Source organism: Ursus arctos, unplaced genomic scaffold, assembly GCF_023065955.2.
Source record: "Ursus arctos isolate Adak ecotype North America unplaced genomic scaffold, UrsArc2.0 scaffold_4, whole genome shotgun sequence".
Classification (NCBI taxonomy): Eukaryota; Metazoa; Chordata; class Mammalia; order Carnivora; family Ursidae; genus Ursus; species Ursus arctos.
In genome coordinates this window covers 86,169,188-86,193,713 of record NW_026623056.1, presented here as the reverse complement: position 1 = coordinate 86,193,713, position 24,526 = coordinate 86,169,188, and the positions used below count along the sequence as shown (strand labels likewise).

At 47.7% G+C, this 24,526-nt stretch overlaps 1 protein-coding gene across 4 annotated transcripts in view; it reads right to left on the bottom strand.

Annotated features, from left to right (window-relative positions):
* The window catches only part of DOP1B (DOP1 leucine zipper like protein B), a 102,617-nt gene that overhangs the window by 25,256 nt on the left and 52,835 nt on the right, over positions 1-24,526 (bottom strand). For all 4 annotated transcript variants that reach the window (XR_003317980.4, XM_026506304.4, XM_057306839.1 and 1 more), the window contains 11 exons: positions 23,905-24,096; positions 21,177-21,861; positions 19,058-19,329; positions 11,361-11,513; positions 10,399-10,499; positions 9,503-9,693; positions 4,587-6,216; positions 3,993-4,104; positions 3,186-3,374; positions 2,917-3,039; positions 1,236-1,370 (listed from right to left, as the gene is read on the bottom strand). Coding sequence is in view for 3 of the 4 variants with exons in the window: in XM_026506304.4 (XP_026362089.3) it covers positions 1,236-1,370; positions 2,917-3,039; positions 3,186-3,374; positions 3,993-4,104; positions 4,587-6,216; positions 9,503-9,693; positions 10,399-10,499; positions 11,361-11,513; positions 19,058-19,329; positions 21,177-21,861; positions 23,905-24,096 (3,783 nt within the window). In the remaining variant the exon portion in view is untranslated. The remainder of the gene's footprint in view (positions 1-1,235; positions 1,371-2,916; positions 3,040-3,185; positions 3,375-3,992; positions 4,105-4,586; positions 6,217-9,502; positions 9,694-10,398; positions 10,500-11,360; positions 11,514-19,057; positions 19,330-21,176; positions 21,862-23,904; positions 24,097-24,526) is intronic.

Below are 24,526 nucleotides of genomic sequence, written 5' to 3'. Positions count from 1 at the left end.
AACTTTTAACTTGCCCTTTAACAAAGACGTTCCTTTTCTCTTTCAACTCTGGCCAGAGCTCTCTTATTGACTAGGCCTGTGGGGACTAGGGCTTTCAGCAGAAATGACTCCGTCCTGCACTAACCTGAACAAACACTACCGTGGTTTCTAGCAGCTCAAGGCGGGGTCCCTCAGATGATAACCCCCGTCCCCTTAAAATGCCTGCCCAAGAGAGCTCAAGGCTGCCGAAACAATTTGCCATTTGCTGAGTCAACACCTAATAGGCTCCTGATCTCCCTTCTCAGAGCATTTATTAAGAAAAGGATAATTATTATTATTATTATTTTTAAAGATTTTATTTATTTATTTGACACAGAGAGAGAGAGCCAGCGAGAGAGGGAACACAAGCAGGGGGAGTGGGAGAGGAAGAAGCAGGCTCTTAGCGGAGGAGCCCAATGTGGGGCTCGATCCCAGAACGCCAGGATCACGCACTGAGCCGAAGGCAGATGCTTAACGACTGCGCCACCCAGGCGCCCCAAGAAAAGGATAATTATTAATACTTCAAGATGTACATGCATCTTCTACAATAGGAAATGTCTTTCTAAAGGACCTGGGAGCTGTCCTCTGAAATACTACCACTGAAAGAGACAGGACCTCTGTCTCCCAGGCTCCCGGAGTGTAGGAGCCTGCCTGCCATGAGCACCAGTCACCAAACCCAGACGGCCCACTTACAACAACCAAGCCCCCTCCCTGCTTTTTTGGAATTTTCCACTTCCCTGACTTTGCTGGAGGCCCTGCTCGTTCACCCTTCCTACTCTGCCATTTTCCGGCTGAAGTACCCTGCTGCCTCTGCCCAAATCAGAACTGAGCTCAGCTCTCTCTCCCAACACAGTAGCTACTGAATAAAGCCGGTCTTTGCCACCTTTAAGTAGTATCTGGCTTTGCTTCTCTATGACGCCTTTTAGGCTGCAGGTACTTGGTAAAAACCCATCCCAGGCAGGGCGCGCCATGGCCGGGGTGTAAAGATGAAAGATGGGCCCTGACCTCTAGCTGCGCCCACCTTCAAACAGGTGCACTGAAGCCCATTAGGCACACCTCACGGGGTCTCCCCCAAGCCCAGTAGAACTCTTCCATTCCCCAACCCCAGGAACTCCCAGTTGCTCCTGCGACCTCTGCTTCACTCCCAAACAAAATTTATAAGACACAGAGATAGGACAGTGCTGCGCATTTATCTGGAAGATCCCCAGGCTTCCGACCTCGTCCCCTCGGATCTGCGGCGGCCTCTTCACCACCTCCTTTGCTAAGTGCAGCACCGTGTCCGTCTGCAGGGTGCTGAGCGCGCAGATCAGGTCGACAAGGGTCAGCTGGGATGCACTTGCCGCTGGGACAATCTGCCAAGGAAAAAAAATAGCTCCCTTAAAGCTCACAGAAAACAAAAATAAGAACGATGCAGTATTCTATAATAGCTGCCCCATGCAGAAAGAGCTTTTATCTTTTAAGTAAATATTTAAACAAAAGCTGGGTGAAGGACTCTACTGGTGGGGGTAAAGAGGACGCTGAGCATTTAATCACAGGAACGTAGTTGGCAACTGACATACATTCAGAATAACAGGGCCAGGTGATGACGGGGCAGTGACAGTGGTATGTTCAAGCTTAGAAAGCATGTTATTTCATTTTTTAAAAAAGTAATCTCTATACCCAGCGTGGGACTCAAACTCACATTCCTGAGATCAAGAGCTGAATGGTCTACTGACTGAGCCAGCAGGTGCCCCTCAGAAAGCATTTTAGAAACAGACACAATCTGAAGGAAGCAGGGTGGCACTAAAAGATAGCCCTGAAAGTTCGAGGACAGTAAAAGAAAAACCAGATAAACCGGGTTCTCGATAGTTGGCCCTGGCAGGAAGGCCCTGGTATGGGAGGTCCATTTTTGATGATGGAGGTCTGCAAACTGTGCTTACGCACTTGGAAGGATCAGGTTTGCCACCAAGGAAAACTCCACAGCTGCTAAGCAGAGTGGCCTGGACCACCACCTCTCGTGCCTCCTCAGGGAACAGGAGCCTATGTTGGGCACTGAGATTCTGTCCAGGGGGTGGGACAGACCCTCTGAGGGAGGTATGAGATAGGAACCTAGAAGGTCAAGAGAGGACAAAGGAAGAGGCCTGTGTTGGTTTTGCAGAAATAAACCAAATCCTTGGGGGACTTAGTGATGGACCAGTCAGTGGATATAGAATGGACGAGATGTGAACTGAAGTTACTTTTGGGAACAGGAATGTGAGGATTTAAATCGGTTTTACAGTTTTGTATGATTTTTATAAATTAAAAAGCCTATGGAACCTGCTGTGTCAGTGTAGGTTCATGACTGGAACATTCCAACATATCACTTGGTGGGGGGGGTGTTGATCGTGGGGGAGGCCACGCACATGTGGGGCAGGGGGCATTTGGGAAACCTCTGTACTTCCCCCTCAATTTTGCTGTGAACCTAAGAGTGCTCTTAAAAAAAAAAATAAAGTCTCTAAAATAATAGTTTAAAGAAAAGTCGTAAGATGGTATTACAACCAGGGAAGGACCCACAGGGGTTCTCGCGGGGAGGATGATGTACGGTTCCTCAAGCTGGGTGATAGGTTCACGGTGGTCTCTCTAGTGTGTGGAACATACACACCATATACACTCTTGTATGTGTGCTATTAGGTATTACATCTAAAAGGTTAACCGGAAGTACTAGGTATTCATTACACAGAGATCGGAGAACAAGCCAGGGGTGAGTCCTCCCCGCGACAGGCCTAGCTGGAGGCACAGCTGTGTCATCTGTGCATTTAAAGCAGTGAAACTACTCCAGCAGCTTCCCCTGCTGGCCTCTGATGTCACCTTTGATTACAGGAGACTCTGGTATTTCTGGCAGAGTAAGTACAAGCACAACTTTAATTTTTAAGACTCTACCTTCATCTTACTGAGACGCTTAACCTTCTTTCTGCTCCACACTGCTGCAACCGCGGCTGTCAACTGAACTCCAAGATGGGCCGTCAAGGGGTTCAAGAAGTCTAAAATTTTTTGTCGTATGGTCTAGAACACGGGAAAGAGAAGAGTTATGGCAAAGTAGTACCACAGTGTGTGTGTGCGTGTGTGTGTATGTATTCCTGAACATATTTATCTTTGGTGGGATTATATAAGAAAAAGAAATAATAAAACCACAGAGGAAGTTCTCTCACTTTGGTGGTTTTAAAGTAAACGGAAGAGGATCCCTTTGTGGCTCCAAGGAGATCGACGGGTCTCTTGTGAGTCTCCTCCTTTCTCAGAACATTCCAGAGAAGGGCCATGGTGTTAACAATTCGAGGCAACTCTTCCAGAATGGCATTCTTGGCATTTTTCAAATTGGTAGGATCGCTTACAGCGGTGGTCTAAAATTGAAAACGAGCATGAGACTCGGCTGTGTGTGTGGCACCGGCTCCCCTCCCATGAGGCCAGGATGGGCCCTCACGCTCCCCTGAGCAAGTCCCACGGGCAGTGATCTGGCTGCAAAACGCTTCTGTGCATTTCAACCCGTAGCCTTCTTTCTAAGAGGGGCACCTGGGAGTCTGAGGCTCCTCATTAAACTCAGTCATTCAGCCAAAGCAGCAGCTGCATTCGAAAATTTAATCCCCAACCGTACAGAGCAACTGACAGCTAAAACGGCTTCAGACCGCAGATTCACAAACACCATGAGGTCAGGTATAAAGTGTGTGCAAAAAAGATGACATTTTATCCCATTTGGTTACTGATAAAAAAATGGGCAACGGGGGGGGGGTGCGCCTCGCGGAGTGCCAGAAGGACAAAACTACATTTGCATTACTTTGACCTATTTGTGCAAGCATATTGGCATACACACTTGCGTTATCCGTAAGCATACACTTGCATACATATTTACATTCCTTACACGTGCACATTCCTCATTTGAACTGGTCATAATCCAATGAAGACAAAACAATGTATGAAATGTGCCTCAAACTCAGGGAAAAAACAAAACAAAACAAATTTACCTTTTTGTTTTGACTGGGTTGTTCCAAAAGACAAAAATGACTAATGGTCGTCAGACCTTCCAAAAGAGTGAGCGGGTAATCCGGAGAAATGTTTTCCCTCTTGGAGGTTATGCTTTGGTGAAGAAATGAGAAACTTGTTTTGAGAATTTTTAAGAATGAGGCTGTCAAGTTTCTAATCCTACCTATAAATGCAGAAACCGGAGAGCTAGCACGATCTTCAATAAATTGGGGCCCTCGTAATGAAATCTTGTTATAATAATGAGGCGCATCTTCTGTGCTCTTTTACATTCATACAGTCACTTGGAAAAAATGTTTTCAGATGTTTTAGAATTTCTGTGAAAGTGATGCATGTTTTTATTTCTGTTTTGCAAAAGTCAAGGAGAGTGGCTGCAATACTCAGCTAGCCTGGGTATCTGTGTGGAATCAAAAATGAAGGATATGAGCATTTAGTTCCTTGTTACCCCCTCTTGACTATGCTAAACTGGCTTCTGATTAGGCTGAAATTATCCCCCACCTGGCTTCTAGGACACATCAGCCATTCACTGAAAACACTGGCCTCAAAGTAGTAATAATGTATCAAACAGTTTGCCATACCTGATAGAGAGCTTCACAGATTCGCTTTCATACTGCTTGACCAGCTCATCCAAATTTTTGCAAATCTGGACAATGAAAGGGGTCACTGTCCAGCCCAGGGACCTTCCAAAGTATGGTAAGGAATGCGTGACCAAGCTCACCCAGGCCGGGTGCATGCCATAGCCGTAGGCCGGCTGCAGCCCCCGCACCACGGCGGACACCAGCAGCCCCTGGGAGGTGAGCGGGTGGGGCTGCACGTACTGCATGGCACTGATGGCCTGCTGGAAGTTCAGGGCCTTCCGCCACTCCCGGGACAGTTCCGGCTGATTTTCAGCTTCTTCTTGGACCTGGCCCAGGTGATGTTCCAAGACAATCAGCACCTGCAAGAGCTTCAGCAACTCGATCTGCAGGGGGTGCTCACTCCAGATCTGATCCTGGCCCAGGTTGATGAGACTCTCCTCAAAGAGGCTCTCTTCCTGCAGGGCCCGGCCTCGCTCGGCCATGGCCAGTCCATAGCGCTTCTGGCTCGTGTACATGGATGCGGACAGCGACAGCAGGACAAACTCCTGAACTTTGCACCTCTGCAGCAAGCTGTGAATGAACTCCACGTTCTTCCCCTCGGCAGACTTGGCCACGGAGACCAGCTGCGTCATTATTCTAATTAAAACCTCCACGCTCTTGACCTGCACATCCCGGTTGCCGAGGACATCTCGGTGGGAGACCTTCAGGTAACAAGGATAATAGCTGCGCAGGAAACTGAGGCACAGGTAGGTGAGGAGCTCGATCAGCAGAGAGTGGGGACACACGCTGGGAGACTGGGTCTGCAGTTTTCCATAGAAACTCTGGCCAACAAGGGCCTCCTGGTGGCGAGCGAGGAGGTTGGAGATGAGGTTGAGGTGCGCGGTGGAGCTGGTGTCCATGCTGGTCCTGGACACCGCCTCGATAAACTCCTTGGGGTTGGTTTTGAGCACGGCCTCTAACACTGAGAAGGCATAAAGAACTCGCCGGGAGTCGTAGGGCTGCAGGTAGAGCAGAATGTGCTTGAACAAGGCCTCGATGGTCTCCTGCCTCTCCCGCTGCTGCTTTAGCAGCCGGGACGTGCTGAGGGCCTGGAGCTCCAAGTCGACCTCCTCGTCACTGGAGAACGACTCCGAAGCCTGGGTCTTGTCCGAGTCCACGCGTGCCAGGCTTAATTTGGCACCGGACTTGAAGCTTTCTGCCTGGAAGGCCGCCAGCAAGGCCGAGCGCTTGGGGTAAACCCTGCCGCCCATGGGGATGGGCGCACAGCAGCTCTCTTCGTTGCTCAGCTCCTGCGGGTCGTGGGAAGGGGAGGAAAAGGAGGACGTGTTCTCGCTATCCGTGTGGGCAGAGCTCGTGTCTGCAGACTCCGTGTGCTCGCTACTGTCCAGGGCGCTGCAGGCCGTCCTGTCGGGAAGGTCCATGTAGTAGGGAAGGTCGTCCTCGCTCAGCTCACTTCCGGGTGGGCACTTCTCTGGTTCCTTCTCCACCTCGGCCCAAATGGCCTCACGGTCCACGGTGGTGAACTGGCTCAGCGGCACGCCTTCTTCAGAGCTGCCTTCTTGAAGCTCGGGCGCTCCACCGGACTCTTTGAAGGGGGTTTTCTTCCTGTTAAACCAACGATGCAAGTCTTCTGGAAATTACAAAATGACAAATGACTTCAGGACAGAAGGGTCAGCTCTGATAAGTTAGTTCTAGAATGATCTTTATCTTAATGCCAGACAGAAAGATTGATGTTAATAAAATTCCCCCATAAAACTACACCACCAGACTCTACATTGTATCATGGGCAAAAGGCAGACAAGTAAAAGTGAATAGTCTTCTAAAACTTTCAGGCAATCAGATAATTTAGTTACACTGTCACAGAAAATACAAGTATCACAACTTTTATGGGGAGGGTGATTTTAAAAGAAGCATATTATTTTGTTCCTTTCAAGAAATGAGTTTCCTTTCAAGAAATGTATACCACAGAAATGTCAGCAGGTTTTCAAAGCTGTAAAGGTATTCGCTGAATGGTCAGGTGTGACGACAAGCTGGAAAGAGAACAAAACATTACGAGACAGAAAAACTGCAGCACATGCATGCTGTGGAGGACTCTCTGGGTTCTTAAAGGATACGTCTGTATGTACTGATATGGAGCAATGTGTGGGATGTATTAAGTAAAAGAAGAAAAACCAAGCTGCAGAATCCAGCCGTATGGAATGAGATCACTTAGGGGACAGCATCTATAATACGTGGCTCTAATCTGGAAGACTACCCACCAATCATCAACGGTACCTAGCTCTATCAGCAAGCACTGCAGGGGGCTTTTATGTGTGTTCTTTTTTTTTTTTTTTTTTAAAGATTTTATTTATTTATTCGACAGAGATAGAGACAGCCAGCGAGAGAGGGAACACAAGCAGGGGGAATGGGAGAGGAAGAAGCAGGCTCATAGCGGAGGAGCCTGATGTGGGGCTCGATCCCATAATGCCGGGATCACGCCCTGAGCCGAAGGCAGGCGCTTAACCGCTGTGCCACCCAGGCGCCCCTTTTATGTGTGTTCTGACCCTCTTATTACTCCAATTTTTTTTTTAAGATTTTATTTATTTATTTGACAGAAAGAGAGAAACAGCCAGCGAGAGAGGGAACACAGGCAGGGGGAGTGGGAGAGGAAGAAGCAGGCTCCCAGCGGAGGAACCTGATGTGGGGCTCGATCCCAGGACTCTGGGATCATGCCCTGAGGCAAAGGCAGACGCTCAACGACTGAGCCACCCAGGCGCCCCTACTCCAATTGTTAAAAGAAGCATGTTAGTACTTCTGTAATCAGAAAATACACAACCTTTAAAATATTTGAGTCTCCTTAAAAAAAAAACAACAGCCAGGAAGTCTTTGGTAGGTACTGGCAAACCATTTTCATACGCAGCTCTCAGCAAATCTATTCCGTGACCATCAAGCACGATTAGGAAAGGAGGAAGAATAAGACATCAGAAATAGATGAGCTGCCTAAGGCTCATGGTGGTATTTTCAAAATAGGTATCTACAATATTATAAAGATAGGGTGGGGGTAAAGCAGAATTCTTCTAGTTGCTTCCAGGGGAAGGACATGGCAGGGAAAAGACATTTTCTCTTATTAGGAAGGTAGCAGGAAACATGGGTTAGAGGAAGAAGCAGGAAGTGCCCTGAGACTTTTGAAACTGGATTGCGTGGCATTAGGACTTTCTTCTTAACACAAAGGAACACTGTGATAGCCAAACTTTGAGGAAGGTGCTTAATTTATACTTCTTTGGATTTTACTTTCTTATAAACATGGAATAATAGAATGCCTTTTCTTTGAGAAGGCAGCCAGCTTTCTTTCCTAAAGGAAAACTAGAGGTTCCAGTTTTAGGGAACCTTGTAAAGAGAAGAAGCATCTCAGAAATGGCTGCTTATGGGGTATTAGGCTGCTTCTCGCTGTAAGATAAGACTGGTGCGAAGAGAATATTTACAGCCCAGTGGGCTACACAAGCTAACTCAAAGCTTGTAAAATCAGCACTGAGAAAACTGCAGGAAGTCATAAAACACACCTAACGTGCGAAGTCATGTTAGTTCATGAACTGTGCTGGCACTAATCACTCACACGTAATGTGCTCATCAGGTTTATTTTATTTTACTTTATTTTATTTATTTATTTTTAAAGATTTTATTTATTTATTCGACAGAGATAGAGACAGCCAGCGAGAGAGGGAACACAAGCAGGGGGAATGGGAGAGGAAGAAGCAGGCTCATAGCGCAGGAGCCTGATGTGGGGCTCGATCCCACAACGCCGGGATCACGCCCTGAGCCGAAGGCAGATGCTTAACCGCTCTGCCACCCAGGTGCCCCCATGAGGTTTATTTTAGTCTCGGTTTTCTTCTTCCTACCTATATTCTACTAATTTGTGCTATAGGTGCCTCTGGGAGTGGCTGGGTGGCTCAGGCGGTTAAGCCTCTGACTCTTGGTTTCCGCCCAGGTCATGATCTCAGGGTCATGAGATCAAGCCCCACACTGGGCTCCATGCTGGCAGGGGCGGGGTGGTGGCGGCGGTAGTGTGTGTGTGTATGTATGCTGTGTCTGCCTGCCTGCTTGGGATTCTTTCTCTCTTGTTCTCCCTGCCCCTCTGCCCCTTCCCACCTCCCCACCACTTGTGCATGCTTTCTCGTTCATAAATAAATAAAATCTTAAAAAAAAAAAAAGATGCCTCTGGAAGTTTTTGGAACTCAAAGGCTTATTTCTTCTGCATTTTTGATTATCTGTTCACAGAATCTACAGCTGGAGGGAACTTTAGAGAGTAGATAGAAAAATGGATAGACAGAAAAGAAACCACTTACCTTGTTGAAGGTTCACAAATAAAAGTTATTTTTTAGATAAGTACAATTGGCCAGATTACATGGAAATTACAACTTCTCGGCCATTCGTAGCTGAGGCAACCTAAACCACCCCTTGGTCTAAGCTGGGATCTGGAGGGAAGTGCCAGCCTACCCAGACACAGAACTGCGATTCTTCTAAGTGAAGTCTCCAGCCTGGGAGACACTGGGAACGAGGGTCTGTTATTCTTTCCTCCTACCTCAGGTGCACTTGAATTGTTTTCAGTAGCAAAAGAATAAAAAATCAGCTATTTTTATTGGAACATGGGTTACTAACAATTTCTTTTATTAAAAAAAGATCTGATTTTTCAGTGAAAACAACAAACCCACTCCCCAGCATTTCTAAGTGCTGGTTCGTCTGCTCCTTACAACTTAAGAAGCCTCACAGCTTTACAAAGTACCCTCACACCATTGGAATCTAGCCAAACCACTGAGTGGGGCTAAGTGCCCTGACTGTCCCCATAGGCAACTGGCGTCGGGGCGGCCCCCTGCTCCCTCCCAGGCCCAGGCCCCCTGGGGACACAGAGCTCCCCCGGCTGCCCTGGGAGGTGTGCTCACCCGCTGAGTTCTCCTGCTTGAGGCAGTGAATGGAGGTCCTCTGGGTTTTGGGCTGGAGCAGGAGCAGAAGCATGGGTTCCAGGATGCGTGCCACATCACCAAGGGAGAGTGCCCGCACCAGCCAGCCCTGGGCTGCCGCGCTGATGGCGCCGTCCGTGCAGGCCAGGCTGTCCAGCACGACAAACAGGGATCTGTGGGTGGGAAGGGTACCATCAAGCCAGCGTCCAGCGATCCCGTGCACCAGGATGCCCTTGGGGAGCTTCACGCATGCTGGGCTTAGGAGACCCAAGCAGACAAAGACAAGGTGATTTCCACCCTCGAATCCCTGGGGGAGCTTTTAAAATCCTGATGCCCAGGCTTCACCCCAAATTGATTAAATCGACTGTGGGGTGGGCCCCCAGCATCAGAATCAGCTGGCATTTCTCTAACGCTGTGTGTCTGGCTCCACACCTAGTTTTGGAAACAAGGAAGGGTTTTGTTTTTTTCTTCCAAGTACAATAGATTGTACTGCAATAAAATTCACACCTCAAGCACACGATCGATGACCCTCAAGTGTCCACATCCAGTGTGGCCACCGCCCCGATAAAGACCCAGACCACCCTCATTTCTCTACAAAGGCCCCCTCACACGGCATGATCTCAAAGCTGCTCAGGTGATTCTGATGCACTGGGCTTCCACCCCCCCAGGACCAAATTAAGAAAATTCCTACTACGTATTCACATGTGTCTGGCCTAGAGTCACTCAGGGGATCATGGGAATCGCTTGCTGTGCATCCAGACAATGGGGTCATGCTATCAATTTCACACATCTCCCCCTCCCTGGCCCAACACACTGACCAGGAACCTCGGCAAAGCGTCCTTTGCATTAAGGGTAATGTACCATGAGGACCACCTTACCTATCAAAGGAGCGGTTGTGAGATGTCACACGACTGCCCTGGGTCTCTCTTGTCAGGTGCCAGATGACGGAAAACCTAAACAGTGCTTCCAGTCTTGTCCCCTTGATTAGGAAATAAATGGGAGTGAGGCCCCTACTTCCCTCACAGCATACTGTATGCGGTCACAACAAACCCAACTCTAGTAACAAACAAGAGCTCAGCAGAACGACAACAACATCAGCAGCGCTGCTGGGCTCTCAGTGAGCCTGGGTCCCACTGGGCCGGGGGGAAAGGGAGACCTGCACCCTTTCTTCCTTGTTCATTTGAACACAGTGAAGCATGTTTTCAAGACTCCACATTAAATGGTGGAGGCTATACATGTCGGGGACCAGAGGGATTATGGGAAATTTCTGTACATTCCTCTCAATTTTTCTGTGAACCTGTAACTGCTCTAAAAAATAAAGCCTACTAAAAAAAAAAAAAGAAAAAAAGACTCCACATTAGCTCATGTCCAAGGTCACCCCTGGGCCTGTGGCCGAAGATCACGAAGTGCACGGTGTTCTCATACACCTTAGACGTACCAGGCCCAAGTGGCTCAGAGAATAAGGACACAACGTGACTGCAAAGGACGGCCAGGGTCTACAAGGGCGATGCATTCTCTACAGCTGCCTACTTCACCAGCAGCTCTGGGGTCCCTGCAAGAACTCAGTGTCCTGCAAACGTCACGGGAGTTGGGGGGAGATTTCGTTGGTGAGTCTTAATATGGACACAACCCCTGTGTTTAGGACTCCAATGGGGATGGCCAGCGCTTCTGAAGGCCTCCCAATCCTGAGATTCTGTAACACCTCTGCTTCATGATCAGGATGTCTACTGAGCCCCAGAAGGGCTGAATACATGTAAGTCTACCCCGGGCATGTACATTGATGGGTGCCCTGGCAGTTGGAATCTTTGCAGGACAGAGATGACAGGCTGCAAAGACTTACCTTGTCAGGGTCCAGGAGGGCGTGGCAGATGATATCTTCACATATGTTGGCCGTTGGGGCCAGGCAGTGCAGCCGGTAGAACAACTCTACACAGGTGATGTGATGCTCCCGGGTCTCCTTGTTCAGCTGATTCCAAAGCACACGAGCCACCCTCTGAGGCAGAAGGGAGACTGTGTGAACACGGGCAGCACCCACACTTCCTCCTCGTGCCAGTCCAATCCCAGCCCCAAGGAACTGGATCCTCAATATACAAAGAAGTACCACCAACAAACAAAAGGAAGCAAGAAACCCCAAACCAAACCAAAACCCCACCAGGCAATGTTACGTGTTAAACTTAGAGGTGTCTCTACACCCAACGTGAGGCTCAAACTCATGACCCTGGGGTCAGGAGTCACATGCTCTACTGACTGAGTCAGCCAGGCACCCCAAGACCACTCTTTTATTTTTAAAGTAAGCTCTATGCCCAATGTGGGGCTTGAACTCATGACTCTGGGATCAGGGGTTGTGTGCTCTACCAAATGAGCTAGCCAGGTGCTCCTGGAAACTAGGAAGTCTGACCGTGGAGCTAAGAACACTGAAGTTCTTGCCCAGACATTAACATTACTTGCAGAGAAGAAATCAACTGGAAGCAAGAACCCACTGGCTGACACATCCTTTCGACAAGCACACCTGACCAAGCCCTACTAAGTGCTGGCACTGGGGGATCCAGAGATGTGGCCTCCAGGAAATGGGGTGGGTGTGCAACGGCTGCCAGTCCTGAGGTGGACACACTCACAGCACCTTCCCACCTAGGGTTGGCTTACACTGGTCACCATGCGGTACTGACGAAGAATCGCAAACCTGTGTGTTCCCATTTCATGCAGTGCCGTGGCAGATGCCCAGCTCACTTTCAGGACACAGATCACACCCCAAATCAAGTCCTCCATCCCCTCAGCCCTGATCTTAGCTCTTTAAACATACAGGGCCTGGAACTGGCCACAGCCCCTCCTTAAGTCCCACAGAGCACCCGTGGGGTCCCTGCCCCAACCAGGTGAGACTCAAGGGGAAGGCTGGCCCCATTTCCGGGAGGGAATTTCTGAAGGCATTCTTCCAGGTCGTGGGAGAAGACCATGCCTCCTAGACTGTGATATTTTGTAAGTATATCTCAGGTCAAATGACTTCTTTTGGCCCTCTTATTTCTATTACACAAAACTATCTTTTCTGCTTAGATCAAATTAACCGTTGACTGGCCCGAGCCCCTAACCATTATTTTCATTACTTTTTTAATCTAAGGGAATGTGATTTCCAATTATCAAATTGCAATGAAACCTCTGATACAAAACTTTTGATTAAGCAGAGTAGTCCCCTTACTTGTAGCCCCTGTGGGCAAATTTATGTGGAAGAGACTCCTTCTAGAAGGTTTAAAACAATGTTTTCTGAAGGGTTAGGGAGTTGATGTTGATGACTAAACACACGCCTCCTCCTTCACCTATGTTAAGCTTCTCAATGCCTATGTGCTGAACACTTTCTTAGTGAATCGAATTTTTTTTATTTTTTAATTTTAATTTTTCAAAGATGTTATTTATTTATTTGACAGAGACAGCCAGCAAGAGAGGGAACACAAGCAGGGGGAGTGGGAGAGGAAGAAGCAGGCTCCTAGCGGAGAAGCCTGATGTGGGGCTCGATCCCAGAATGCTGGGATCACGCCCTGAGCTGAAGGCAGACGCTTAACGACTGCGGCACCCAGGCGCCCCTTAGTGAATCGAATTCTGCCATTACCACCTGATTTGAAAAGTCAGGGCACTCGTGGGATAGCGGACCTTATTCTTTGCATCGTGGGCAACGTAAACAATGGCATGTGGGCTGTTCTGTGGGAATGAGAGAAAGGCTAGAAGATCTGGAACCAGCCTTACACCTGGAGTCCGAGAACTGGGGCGTGGCCTGGCTGTCTGTGCAGGTGGCTTCACTGCCTCCCATCCAGCATCTTGACGTGGGCAGGCCAGCCACTGCTGCTGCTCTGGACAGCTGTATACTTTATAAAGTGCACTCCAGTGCCTGGCAAGTGCTAGGTACTCAGATATGTACCACATCGGACTCAAAATAAAAATTAAGGTTTCAGAAAGAACTCAGAAAAGCCTACTCTCCAAAAACATCACCAAGGGTACATCGTCAAAACAAGAGTATTTAATGCAGTCATTTTTATTCTATTAAGAGCCTTCCAAAGATTCACAGACTAAATTCTTTCTTCTGTTCTAGTCCCTGTGCCTTACAATACAATGACCCCACACTTCTCAGATAAATGCAGGAGCAAGGAAGGACGGGCCTAGTCACTGTTGCTGTATTATACTGACACTGTTCCTGATTCTGAGATCCACACGGACTCAACTCTGGTAAGAGAGGGAGGGGGCGGGGGATGAGGCACCCAAGCCGAACAGCAATCAAATAAGGCTCCACCAGGACCTGACACCGTAGATGCGGTCTGAGTACATGAGTTCGTCTGGCTGTGGGAGGAGCTCTGTGGACTCTCTCCCAGAAAAAAACTACCATAACTGGTGAAAATTAAAAAAACAAAAAAACAAAACAACAACAATCAAACATTTAGAGTTTCTGGAAATTATCCTAAGGGCATTCAGGAAATAAAGAAACATTTATTCAAGAAAATCTACTAAATTCCAGTAAAAGCAACGAGTCTGTGGCAGTGGAAATGTGACCCTATCCAACCCCCCTCAGCCCAGCCTGGTGTGACAAGGAACGTGACTATCCACTCTGGGTGGAGTCCCCTCCCCCCAGCTCCCAGTCCAAGGCTCTCCATGGAAAGGGCAGGGTGCAGCATTTTACGCTTCGTCCTCACACCTGGGTGGAGGCTGTATCCAGACATTGCAGGCCAGGAGTGCGCAGTTCTGACCATTCTTACCCTAGTGGGCTTGTAGGGGGAGGTTACATGCTCGGAGAAGCAAGCTCAGACAACTAGAGGCCACTGCTCCCGAGGGCGACCTGCAGGGCTAGCCCTCCAAGAGAAACAGGGAACTGTCTCAGTGCCGGCTCTTCCTGAACAATGGGATGCACAGAGTGCCCAGAGCGAGAGGCAGGCCAGGACACAGAGAGCTCCCTCCAGCAAAGTGTGAGGAAGTTCAAGCCTGAGAGTGCTCTCAAGAACGACAGAATTCTGTAGTAAGTCATTACCGCAAGTCTGGTAGCCCCACAACAGCAAGAAGTTAAACCACAGGCCAGCTCGATTATCAGAAATAACCAGGACAAGAGATAGCTAGGAAGACCCCTCCTGGGTAAACAAAACAACTCAAAGACTGGCTTCAAAAAACTATCAGACTGTGGAGTAACGTATGCCTTGGCATTGTTGGGCATTGTTGAAAACATAAGAGCGGTGAGCCAGCCAGAAGTTCATGGAGCCTAACAGCTGGGTGTGTACCAACAGAGACAGCTTCACAGAGAGACCAGGGAAAGAGATGGTCAGTGAGAACCCCGCTAAGACCACCGTCATTGAAGGGTGACCACACATCCCTCCAGGGAGCAGTGCCAAAGGACTCACATGGCAGGGGAGACAGACTCCACCAAAACAGTCAAAGAGAGTCACCGAAGAGTGAATAACAGATGAGGACAAAACAAGATGGGAGGTGGGGGTCAGAATATAGTAAAGTTGCTATGACACATTATCTAAAATATCCAGTCTTCAATAAAAACTATAAGACATGCAAAGAAACAAGAAAATACGACACGTGCACAGGGGAAAAAGTGGGCAACAGAAGGCGGCTGTGAGAGCAACCAGGTGACAGATATATTCAACAAAGACTTCAAAGTAGCCGTTAGAGGTATGTTCGAATAACTAAAGGAAACCATGTTGAAAAAAGTAAAGGAAGGTATGATGACAATTTCCCATCAAGCAGACGTATCAACAAGGAGACAGAAAGTGTAAAAAGAAAAAAAAAGTTAAGGAAAAAAAAAAAAAAAGAAAAAGAACCAAATGGAAATTCTGGAACTGAAAGTATAATAACTGAAATGAAACTTTCACCCCTCAGGGGGCTCAGCAGCTCATCTGAACAGATGGAAGGAAGACTCGGTGAAGAAAATGGATTGACAGAAATGATGCAATCTGAAGAACAGAGAGAAAGAAGAATGAAGAGAAATGCACGGGGCCCTAGAGAAACGTGGGCCACCGTCAAGCGCAGCAGCACACCCACAGACGGAGTGCTGGGGGAGGACAGAGAAAGGAGCAGGGAAAATACGTGCAGAAGTAATGCACAAAAACCTCCCCAAACTGATAAAGGAACATTAATCTACATATCCACGAAGCTTGAAGAATTCCAGGTAGGATACATGCCACACGATCCACACTGGACACGTCACAACGACATGCTAGCGGACAGAGACAAAGAGAACATCTTGAAAGCAGCAAGAGGAAAACCACTCATCACTTACAAGGGAAACCCAGAAGATGAAGAGCTGCCTTTAATAAGAAATGCCGGAGGCAAGAAAACAGTGGGATCATGAATCCAAACGGTGAATTCCAACTAAGTTCAAACATTCACATGAGCATTTGCTACGGATTACTGAAAAACTGCTGTAAGGGCGCTGGGGTGGCTTAGTTGGTTAAGCATCGGACTCCTGATTTCGGCTCAGGTCATGATCTCAGGGTTGAGATCGAGCCCTGAATCCGGCTCCATGCTGGGTGTGGAGCCTGCTTAGGATTCTCTCTCTCTCTGCTTCCCCGCCCTCTATCCTCTCCTCCCATGTGCATGTGTGCTCTTTCTCTCTCACCCAAAAAAAGTGCTGCTTTACTTAAACATTATATATTCAAGATATCATATCTGGGGCTGATTAAAGTATATTTATTCTTATATTACAAGTGTTGAAAGAAAAGAAAAAATCCAATGAAGAACATTATATCTAGGGGCGTCTAGGTGGCTCAGTGGGTTAAGCATCTGCCTTTGGCTCAGGTCATGATTCCAGGATCCTGGGATCGAGCCCCATATCGGGCTCCTTCTTCAGCAGGGAGCCTGCTTCTCCCTCTCCCTCTGCCTGCCGCTCCCCCTGCTTGTGCTCTATCTCTGTCAAATAAATAAATGAAATCTTAAAAAAAAAAAAAAAGAACATTATATCTGGTAAAACTATCTTCCATAAAAGGAGAAATAAAGACATTTCCAGATAAACAAACACTGAGTGAATTTGTGAACTAGAAGACCCGTCTTATAAGAAACACTAGGGGTGCCTGGGTGGCTCATTTGGTTAAGCATCTGCCTTCGGCTCAGGTCATGATCGCGGGGTCCTGGGATCAAGCTCTGCATTGGGCTCCCTGCTCAGTGGGGAGCCTGCGTCTCCCTCTCCCTCTGTGAGCTCTCTTGCTTTCGCTCTCTCTCAAATAAATAAAATCTTAAAAGAAAAAAAAAGAAAAAAGAAACACTGAAGGCATTTCTGGTGGGAGGATAGGGTAACCGGGTGATGGGCATTAAGAAGGGCACGTGATGGAATGAGCACTGGGTATTGCATGCAGCTGATGAATCACTAAATTCTACCTCTGAAACTCATAATACTCATAATATATGTTAATTAATTGAATTTAAATTAAAAAAAATCAAAACAAAACAGAAACACTAAAGGAAGTTCTTCGAGGTGAAAGCAACTGACCCCGGACAGTTAATCAAATTCATACAAAAAGCACCAGTAAAGGTAATTGTGTAGCTCTAAAAAGACAGCATAATGTGTATCTCTTTTCTTTCAAATGATTTTTTGGGAAAGGTTGAGTAGGGCACCTGGGGTGGCTCAGTTGGTTAAGCGTATGTCTTTGGCTCAGGTCATGATCTCAGGCTCCTGGGATCCGGCCCCGCATCGGGCTCCCTGCTCAGTGGGGAGTCTGCTTCTCCCTCTGCCTCTGCCACTCCTACTTGTTTTCTCTCTCACTCTCTCTCTCAAATAAATAAATAAAATCTTAAAAAAAAGAAAAGACTGAGTAAAATGCGAGGCACACTTATCACTGTGCTATCACTGGAACGTGCAGAAACACACTTGCACGTAGCAGCCCAGAAGAGGAGGCAGGAGCACAGGTGCGCTGGGCAAAGGCAAGGGCCCAGCTACAGACTGAAATCTACAAGTGAAGGGCCAGGAATGGTGAAGAAGGTTAAGTAACAAACTCTTTTTATAGCTATTTGTTCTCCTTTCTTCTCCCAGCTTCTTTAAAGGACATACAATTATGTTATAACTATAACGCGTGTCGTGGGGTTTGTAACACACGTGGATGTAACGTGTGGAACAATAGCACCAGAAAGGGGCAGAGGAAAAGCCGAGACTGGAGGAGGTTTCTGTGTTTTGCTGGAATTCAGTGAGGAGATTCTGATGAGCTAGGATGAACATGGTAAACCCTAGAGCGACCACTGATAAAAACAGCTCCAAAAAATATATGGAGAAAAATCATTAAAGCAATTAAAACAGTACACTGGAAAATATCCATTTGCTGAAAAAGAAAACAGTAAAGGAGGGATAACAAAAAACAGGGAAAACAATAAATTAAATGACACACTTCTGCAAATACAGAAAAAAACCAATGAATTGTATACTTCAAGTGGGTGATTTGTATGGTATGTGAATTATACCTAAATACAGCTGTTATTAACAACCACAAAAAGAAACAAAGCCGAGAGGTAGCCTCAGTTATGTGACCTGCTGGAGAAGAGCTCATCCCAAACAGGAAAAGGGCAGCCTATTTCAAAATAGGCTTTTAGGACCTGAAGGGACAGTAGAGTTTCCATATCTTATTCGCCCATAAAATATGTAAAATATCTTTCCCAAGCGTCAAAACTTTTCAGGGTGTTTGCGGTCCCATCACCGCAGGTCCTGGTGAGTGGGCACATCCCCATCTGCACCACATGACCTCCTACCCATTGGCCCCCATCCCTGCTGTGTGGGCTGGAGAAGCAGAAGGCGCTGACCCAGGGATGCCTCACTGACAGACTGTTTAATAGCCCCGACCCGTTAGCTCAGACTTGCGGGAAAGACATACAAGCATCATTAACTATAGCGACCAAACTTGAGGGTCATGAAGCAGACTGAAGGTCAAGTGGTAACCAAGTTAGTTAGGTGACCCGCAGACACCCCCTCAGCCGAGCGAGGTGCAGAGGGAGCAGCCTCAGGATCTAAGAGCCCCCCAGGTGAGACCCTGTGAGACCCACCTGCATTCCACTCTTGCCCTTTGGCAGCCGCGGGCACTCTCTCTATAATAAACTTACTTTTTCTCATGAGCTCGCTGGAACTGCTTTTAGCTTTTTGCAATTAAATGAGCCCCATCATATGTAGCTTTGTCCTCCCAAAGAGGGACAGAACCCCTGCTCACCATCTCTTCAGCAACCATCTTTCCTAAATTTGACGAGTACTAAGTTTTCTTGAGGTTGAGTAGCTTCAAAGTCTCCAGCCTCATAAATTAGGGCAGTGTCTCTCTTTCCGTATATTAAGATGACTTAGCCATCCTTACATGTGAAGGCCAGTCAGCCTAACACTGAACACGAATATTTACCGCACTCTTGCTGCAGAGCCAGAAACTGTGCCGCAGCCGGGGACGGGGGGACAGACATGGCAGGCACAGGTCTCGAGCAACCCTCTGGGGCTGTCACCACAGTCGCCACATCCCTACCACGGTGACTACCACCTCACGGACAACTTTAAACAGATGGCTGGGAAGGGGGTCTTGCCCACCTCCTCCCAGTGGGAAATACCTGATAAAAGTCTGTTTTCTCTGCAATGACTTTCAATACTCCTGGGGCGATGGGAGGGACTGTCACCATCTGCAGCTTGCCGAAAAACGGGTTGTGTCCAGAGCTTTTATAGCGTTTCATCTTGTCTTCGATGACGAGGGCTAGGGACTGGGAGTGGTTGATCACCTCGAGCAGGGTGGAGATGGCCACGTTCTGGAGGAAGCAGTCGGTCACACAGCAGCTAACGGTCATGAGGGATCTCAGCCACGACGGGAAACTGCAATCGCCGGCTCCTGCAAGGAAGCCAGACAGACAGACAGACCCACGTGAACATGGCTCGCCACGTGCAGATTCTAAGACACCCTGAGATCCACAGGTCCGGTGGCCAGCAGTGTGACAATAACCTTCTGGTGGTGACATGGTTATCAGTCACCATTCAGGGCCAGAGGACATAGGACACTGAGTCTGCTTTCAAACGCTGGTCAGGTTGACTTCTGAAAATGTCAATCTCAGGGCTTTGAGAAGACTCAAGAGTGTCCGTCTTTTATTTTTAAAATTTATATATAGAACTCATGTTAAAAATTTCTTTTAAATTTGCATATAGTAAATCCACATTTGTGGGTGTAGAGTTCAAAATTTTTTTTCAAGGCTCTCCTGATGGTGGGACATACGGCATTAGCTTTAAAAGAGGCCCAAAATAGGGGCGCCTGGGTGGCTCAGCTGGTTAAGTGTCTGCCTTTGGCTCAAGTCATGATCTCAGGGTCCTGGGATCCAGTCCCGCATTGGGCTCCCTGCTCAGCAAGGAGTTTGCTTCTTGCTCTGCCTGCCGCTCGTCCTGCTTGTGCTCTCTCTCTGTCTCAAATGAACAAATAACATCTTAAAAAAAAAAAAGAGGCCCAAAATAAACTGTGGACTTGTATTCTAAGTGCCAAGCCTCCAAGCAGTGTCAACTGTAGCTAATGAGCCAAGAGACAAACTGCACAGGAAATTTACTGTAATGACTACAAGAGAGGACAGCTTTGCCCTGTGTTCCCAGGGCCAACCTAATCACTTTCTTGTTTTCTACCTTCCTCTGTTTTTTTTCTTTAAAGTGTTCACTGCCTGCTAAGGAATGAATTGTGTCTGCCCCAAATCCGAATGTTGAAGCCCCAATGCCTAATGTGATGGTATTCAGAGTGGGGCCCTCATGATGGGATTAGCGCCCCTGTAAGAACAGACTCCAGTGAGATCTCCCCGTCCCCCCCGGATGTGAGCTCCCCGTGAGAAGATGGCTGTCTCTAACCAAGGGGAGAACTCTCATCAGAAACTGACGATGCTGGCACCCTGATCTCAAACTTCAAGCCTCCAGAACTGTGAGAAAAATTTCTGTTGCTTAAGCCACTCAGCCTACGGTATTTCGTTATGGCAGCCTGAGCTTCTAAGACACCGCCTGTTATGGGGGGAACTGTGCCCCCCCCCGATACCCCAAAATTCTTATGTTGCAGTCATAAGGCCCTTACTGACCTCAGAATATGACCTTATTTGGAAATAGGATTGATGCAGATGAATTAAAACAAGGTCGTATTAGAGTGGGCCACTAATCCAATATAACTGGCGTGTTCATAAAAAGGAAATTGAACACAGGATGTGTGCATGTACACAGGGGGAATCCATGCAAAGGTTGGAGTTATGATGCCATGAGCCAAGGAACTACCAGAAGCCTGGGGAGAGGCTAGAGCACATTCTTCTGAACCTTCAAACAGAGCGCGGCCCTGCCAATGCGCTGATCTCAGACGTCTGCCTCCAGAGCTGTGAGGCAGTCCATTTTTGTTGTTTAAGTCACTTAGTTTGTGGTACTTCGTTATGGCAACCTCAGCAAACTTACACAAATCTTTAACAACAGGTCTGATGAACTAGCCTATTTACTGATTATCATGAAGCACCTTTTCTGTTCCAGACCTCTTAATGGGCTGTGCAGGACACCTCAAGTTTAAAAATATGGTCCCAGCCTCACCAATCTGCCATCTTTAAGACACAATTCAAAAGCACACACCACAAATGACAAAAACACACGTGGCAGAGAGGGTTTTGGCTCGTCTGTAAACACCAGCTACAAGACAGGACTCCTCAGGGCGGGGTCCCGGGGGGGCAGTCCTCTCACCGGGAAGCTGGAAGAGCGTTTCACAGAGCCGCTCCGTCTCCTCCTCGGACAGGTAGACAGGGAAGGTGGCACAGTCCAGCAGCAGGTGGCAGGCGGCAGCGAAGGCCTCCCTGCAGCCCTCCCGTGAGCTCCCCAGGTCAACGACCACCTGCTCCACAGCCCAGTCCCCCTCCTTTTTTCGGCCAGGGCTCCTGGGCAGAGGTGATGGCAACTCTGCACTTTTCGTCTTAAATGGAGACCCCCGAGCTGTGAACAAGTCTGAGAGCATCTGCTTAAACTGGGGCACACTGATGGGCTTCGCATCCCACGGGTTCTTCCTGTCGGAGTCGCTGCCCGCTGAGCATGGTGGCCCACCCTCGTCCCTCCGGACCGAAGGCTCTTCACACTTGTTCTCTTCTCCAGACCCTGTCAGTTGCACTCCAAAAATGTTCTTGTGGGCAAAGTTGGCGATCAGCTCCTGGATGCAAAGAAACGTCCTCTGCATACTCCCACCCTTCTTCCAAACATCGTCTTTCTCGGGAGAGACCCTGGGAACCCTCAAGTGCTCCGAGAGCTCTGGCGATGAGGCACTGAGCTCAATTCCGCTGTCTTCAGATTTAAGGGGAGGAAACGAAGCATCTTCATCAGCCAGAATCACTGCCTTTGTGTCTATAATCATTTCACTGTTTTCACCTTTTACTGGACTCTGCAAAGAAATGGAAATTCTGTTGCACACATCTCGTAAGGCCAAGGGATTCAAGTACCAGCTGAATCGGGAAAACCATGAATAGGTACTTCCTGGTTTTTGAAATCCTGATTCTCTACACCGAGAGAACCCCTGTGTGAAAGTGTGTAATAAAATAAAGAAGGCACAGCAGGAGGAAGGGGGAGCAAGCCCAAAGAGGAGGCTGCTGGGCCCCCATACTCTCCGGAAAGGCAGACTTTGAGCCCACTTTGTATTATTTATTTAGGTTTAAGATTCAAAAACATTATTTAAAAACGGTTTCTGACATATTTAAATTAAAAAACTGAATGAGACATTGGGCTGAGGGTAAAATAGAGGCATGAAGAAATAAAATGAGAGCAGAAAGCCAGAATAAAGTGTTTACCCGTGTATACATAGTACCCGTCCACCCACCTACCCGTGTGTGTGCACGCACGCGTCTGCACGCGTGCATTCTGTGGCTTTTTCAAAGGGATGACGCTGCAACTGTCATCAGTCAACCTCTCCTCTTACACTGTTAACATAGATAACATTCCATTAAATTTAACACATTTCAGCATTTAAACCACTGCTCCGTAGGGAAGAATGAAATAGTACACACTTTGTGAAACATTGATAATTATGTTTGAAGACACATGCTTAAACTTTTTATCTTAAATCATTTAAGAGATTTTTTTTTATTAGCTACAATAGCAAGAAAAAAAAAAGAACTAACTTTGGAAGGAAATGAACAGTCTGTGAGTGAGTCCGCACCCAAGTGCAGGCCCAGCCCTGAGCGCTGGGAGTAGCTCCGTTTCCAGAGTGCCCCCTGCCCAGTCTGCTTGCGCTCCCGCCCGAAGCTGCACTGAATGGGTGTCAAGGGCAGAGTTTTCAATGCTTTAAGCGAAGTAGAAAATCAAAATAATCTGAAGACCGCAGGCCTCAAACTGCTTGGGGAACTCTGACTGTCCTCAGGGAGGACCATTTGGCAGCATCCGTGCCAATTTAAAAGGAGCATGCGTCCCTCCCAGTTTAAAAAGAATGGGTTTCACTGCAACCCACAGAGAGGGATTGATCCTTCAGAGAAACCTGCAACCACGAACCAGCTGTGCAAGGATGCTTAGTGCAGTGCTGTCTGTAACAGTGAAAAACCAGAAATCACCTAAATGCCCTTGATAGGGGAAGAGCAGAAGACACGGTAAAGCCACACCTAGACTATTACACAGAAGTCACACAAGAGTAAGACACCTCTTTATAAACCAGTATGGTTTATAAACCAGAGGTCCCCGGAACACTGTTTGAGAATCAAAGCAAGTCAGAGAACAGTGTATGTTATGGGTTGAACTGTGTCCCCCTCAAAAGATGCATTAGTCCTACCCATGATACTCGTAAATGTGACCTTGTTTGGAAATAGGCTCTTTGCAGATGGTCAAGTTAAAATGAGCTCATTAGGGTGGGCCCCAATCCAACATGACTGATGTCCTTACGAAAAGGAAACGTGGACACAGGGTGGGTTTGAAGACAGAGCAGGGTGACTCGTCTACAGCAGAGAGACACCAGCGACTGCCAGCACCACCAGAAGGTGGAACAGAGGACGGAGCAGACTCTCCCTCCCCTCCCCTCAGAGAAGACCAACCCTGCCCACACTGTGACCTCCAGAACCATGGGACAGTAACCTCCTCTAATTTAAGTCACTCAGTCAGGGGTACTTCGTTACTGCAGCCCAGGTAAATGAATATCTCACTTACGTGTTTCAGACACCAATATCACACAAATACAAACACACACATAACAAGGTCTGGATAGGGAGCTGAATCGAACCAGTAACCTTCGGAGGAAGTGGCGGGGGTGCGCAAAGGGAAGGGGGTGGTCCGCTTCCACGCTGAAAGCTCTTGGGAAATGTCTGAGGATTTTAGAAGCGTATTTTAGATAATGCCTTTACATCCTCTGATCTTCACTCCTACCCTAACCAACCCTAATTACTTCCCGCTCCCAGGAAGGCATAAGCCCAGCCCAGAGAACCATGTCAGCTCCTCGGAGGTGTACCGTGTTTCCACTTGTGGGCTCCATGTCCAGGTAGGAAGGTGGCATCTGGACCTTGCTGAGCACTTTGAAACATGTCTTCAAGGCATGCGTGAGCTCGGGTAAGCTTAACGCCTCCATTTCCTCAGCCAGAGGCTGCACCAGACAGCCCAGCACCTGAGGGAGGTACTGGGTTTGCACCTCGGAGTAAAGTTCCTGTGGAAAACAGACATGAGTTTAACTAACAGGTTTCCAACTTCTGGTCAGAAAAAAAAAAAATGCACCTCAAAATGGCGCCTTAAAAAAGTCCATTTTTAAAAAGATTTTATTTATTTATTTATTTATTTATTTATTTATTTATAAGATCTGAGAAAGAGAGCAAGAGTGAGCAGGGGGACAAGCAGAGGGACAAGCAGACTCCCCACTGAGCAGGGACCCCAACATGGGGCTTGATCCCAGGACCCTGAGATCATGACCTGAGCCAAACGCAGACAACGGACTGAGCCACCCAGGCGCCCTGAAAAAAGTCAATTTTTTAGAGCATGAATAAGTTTCATGCTTATTCCCAAATCAAAAAAACATTTCTTTTTGATCTAGACAAATCAATGGACATTCTTCCTCGATTTTCAAGTGTCTTTACATTTCT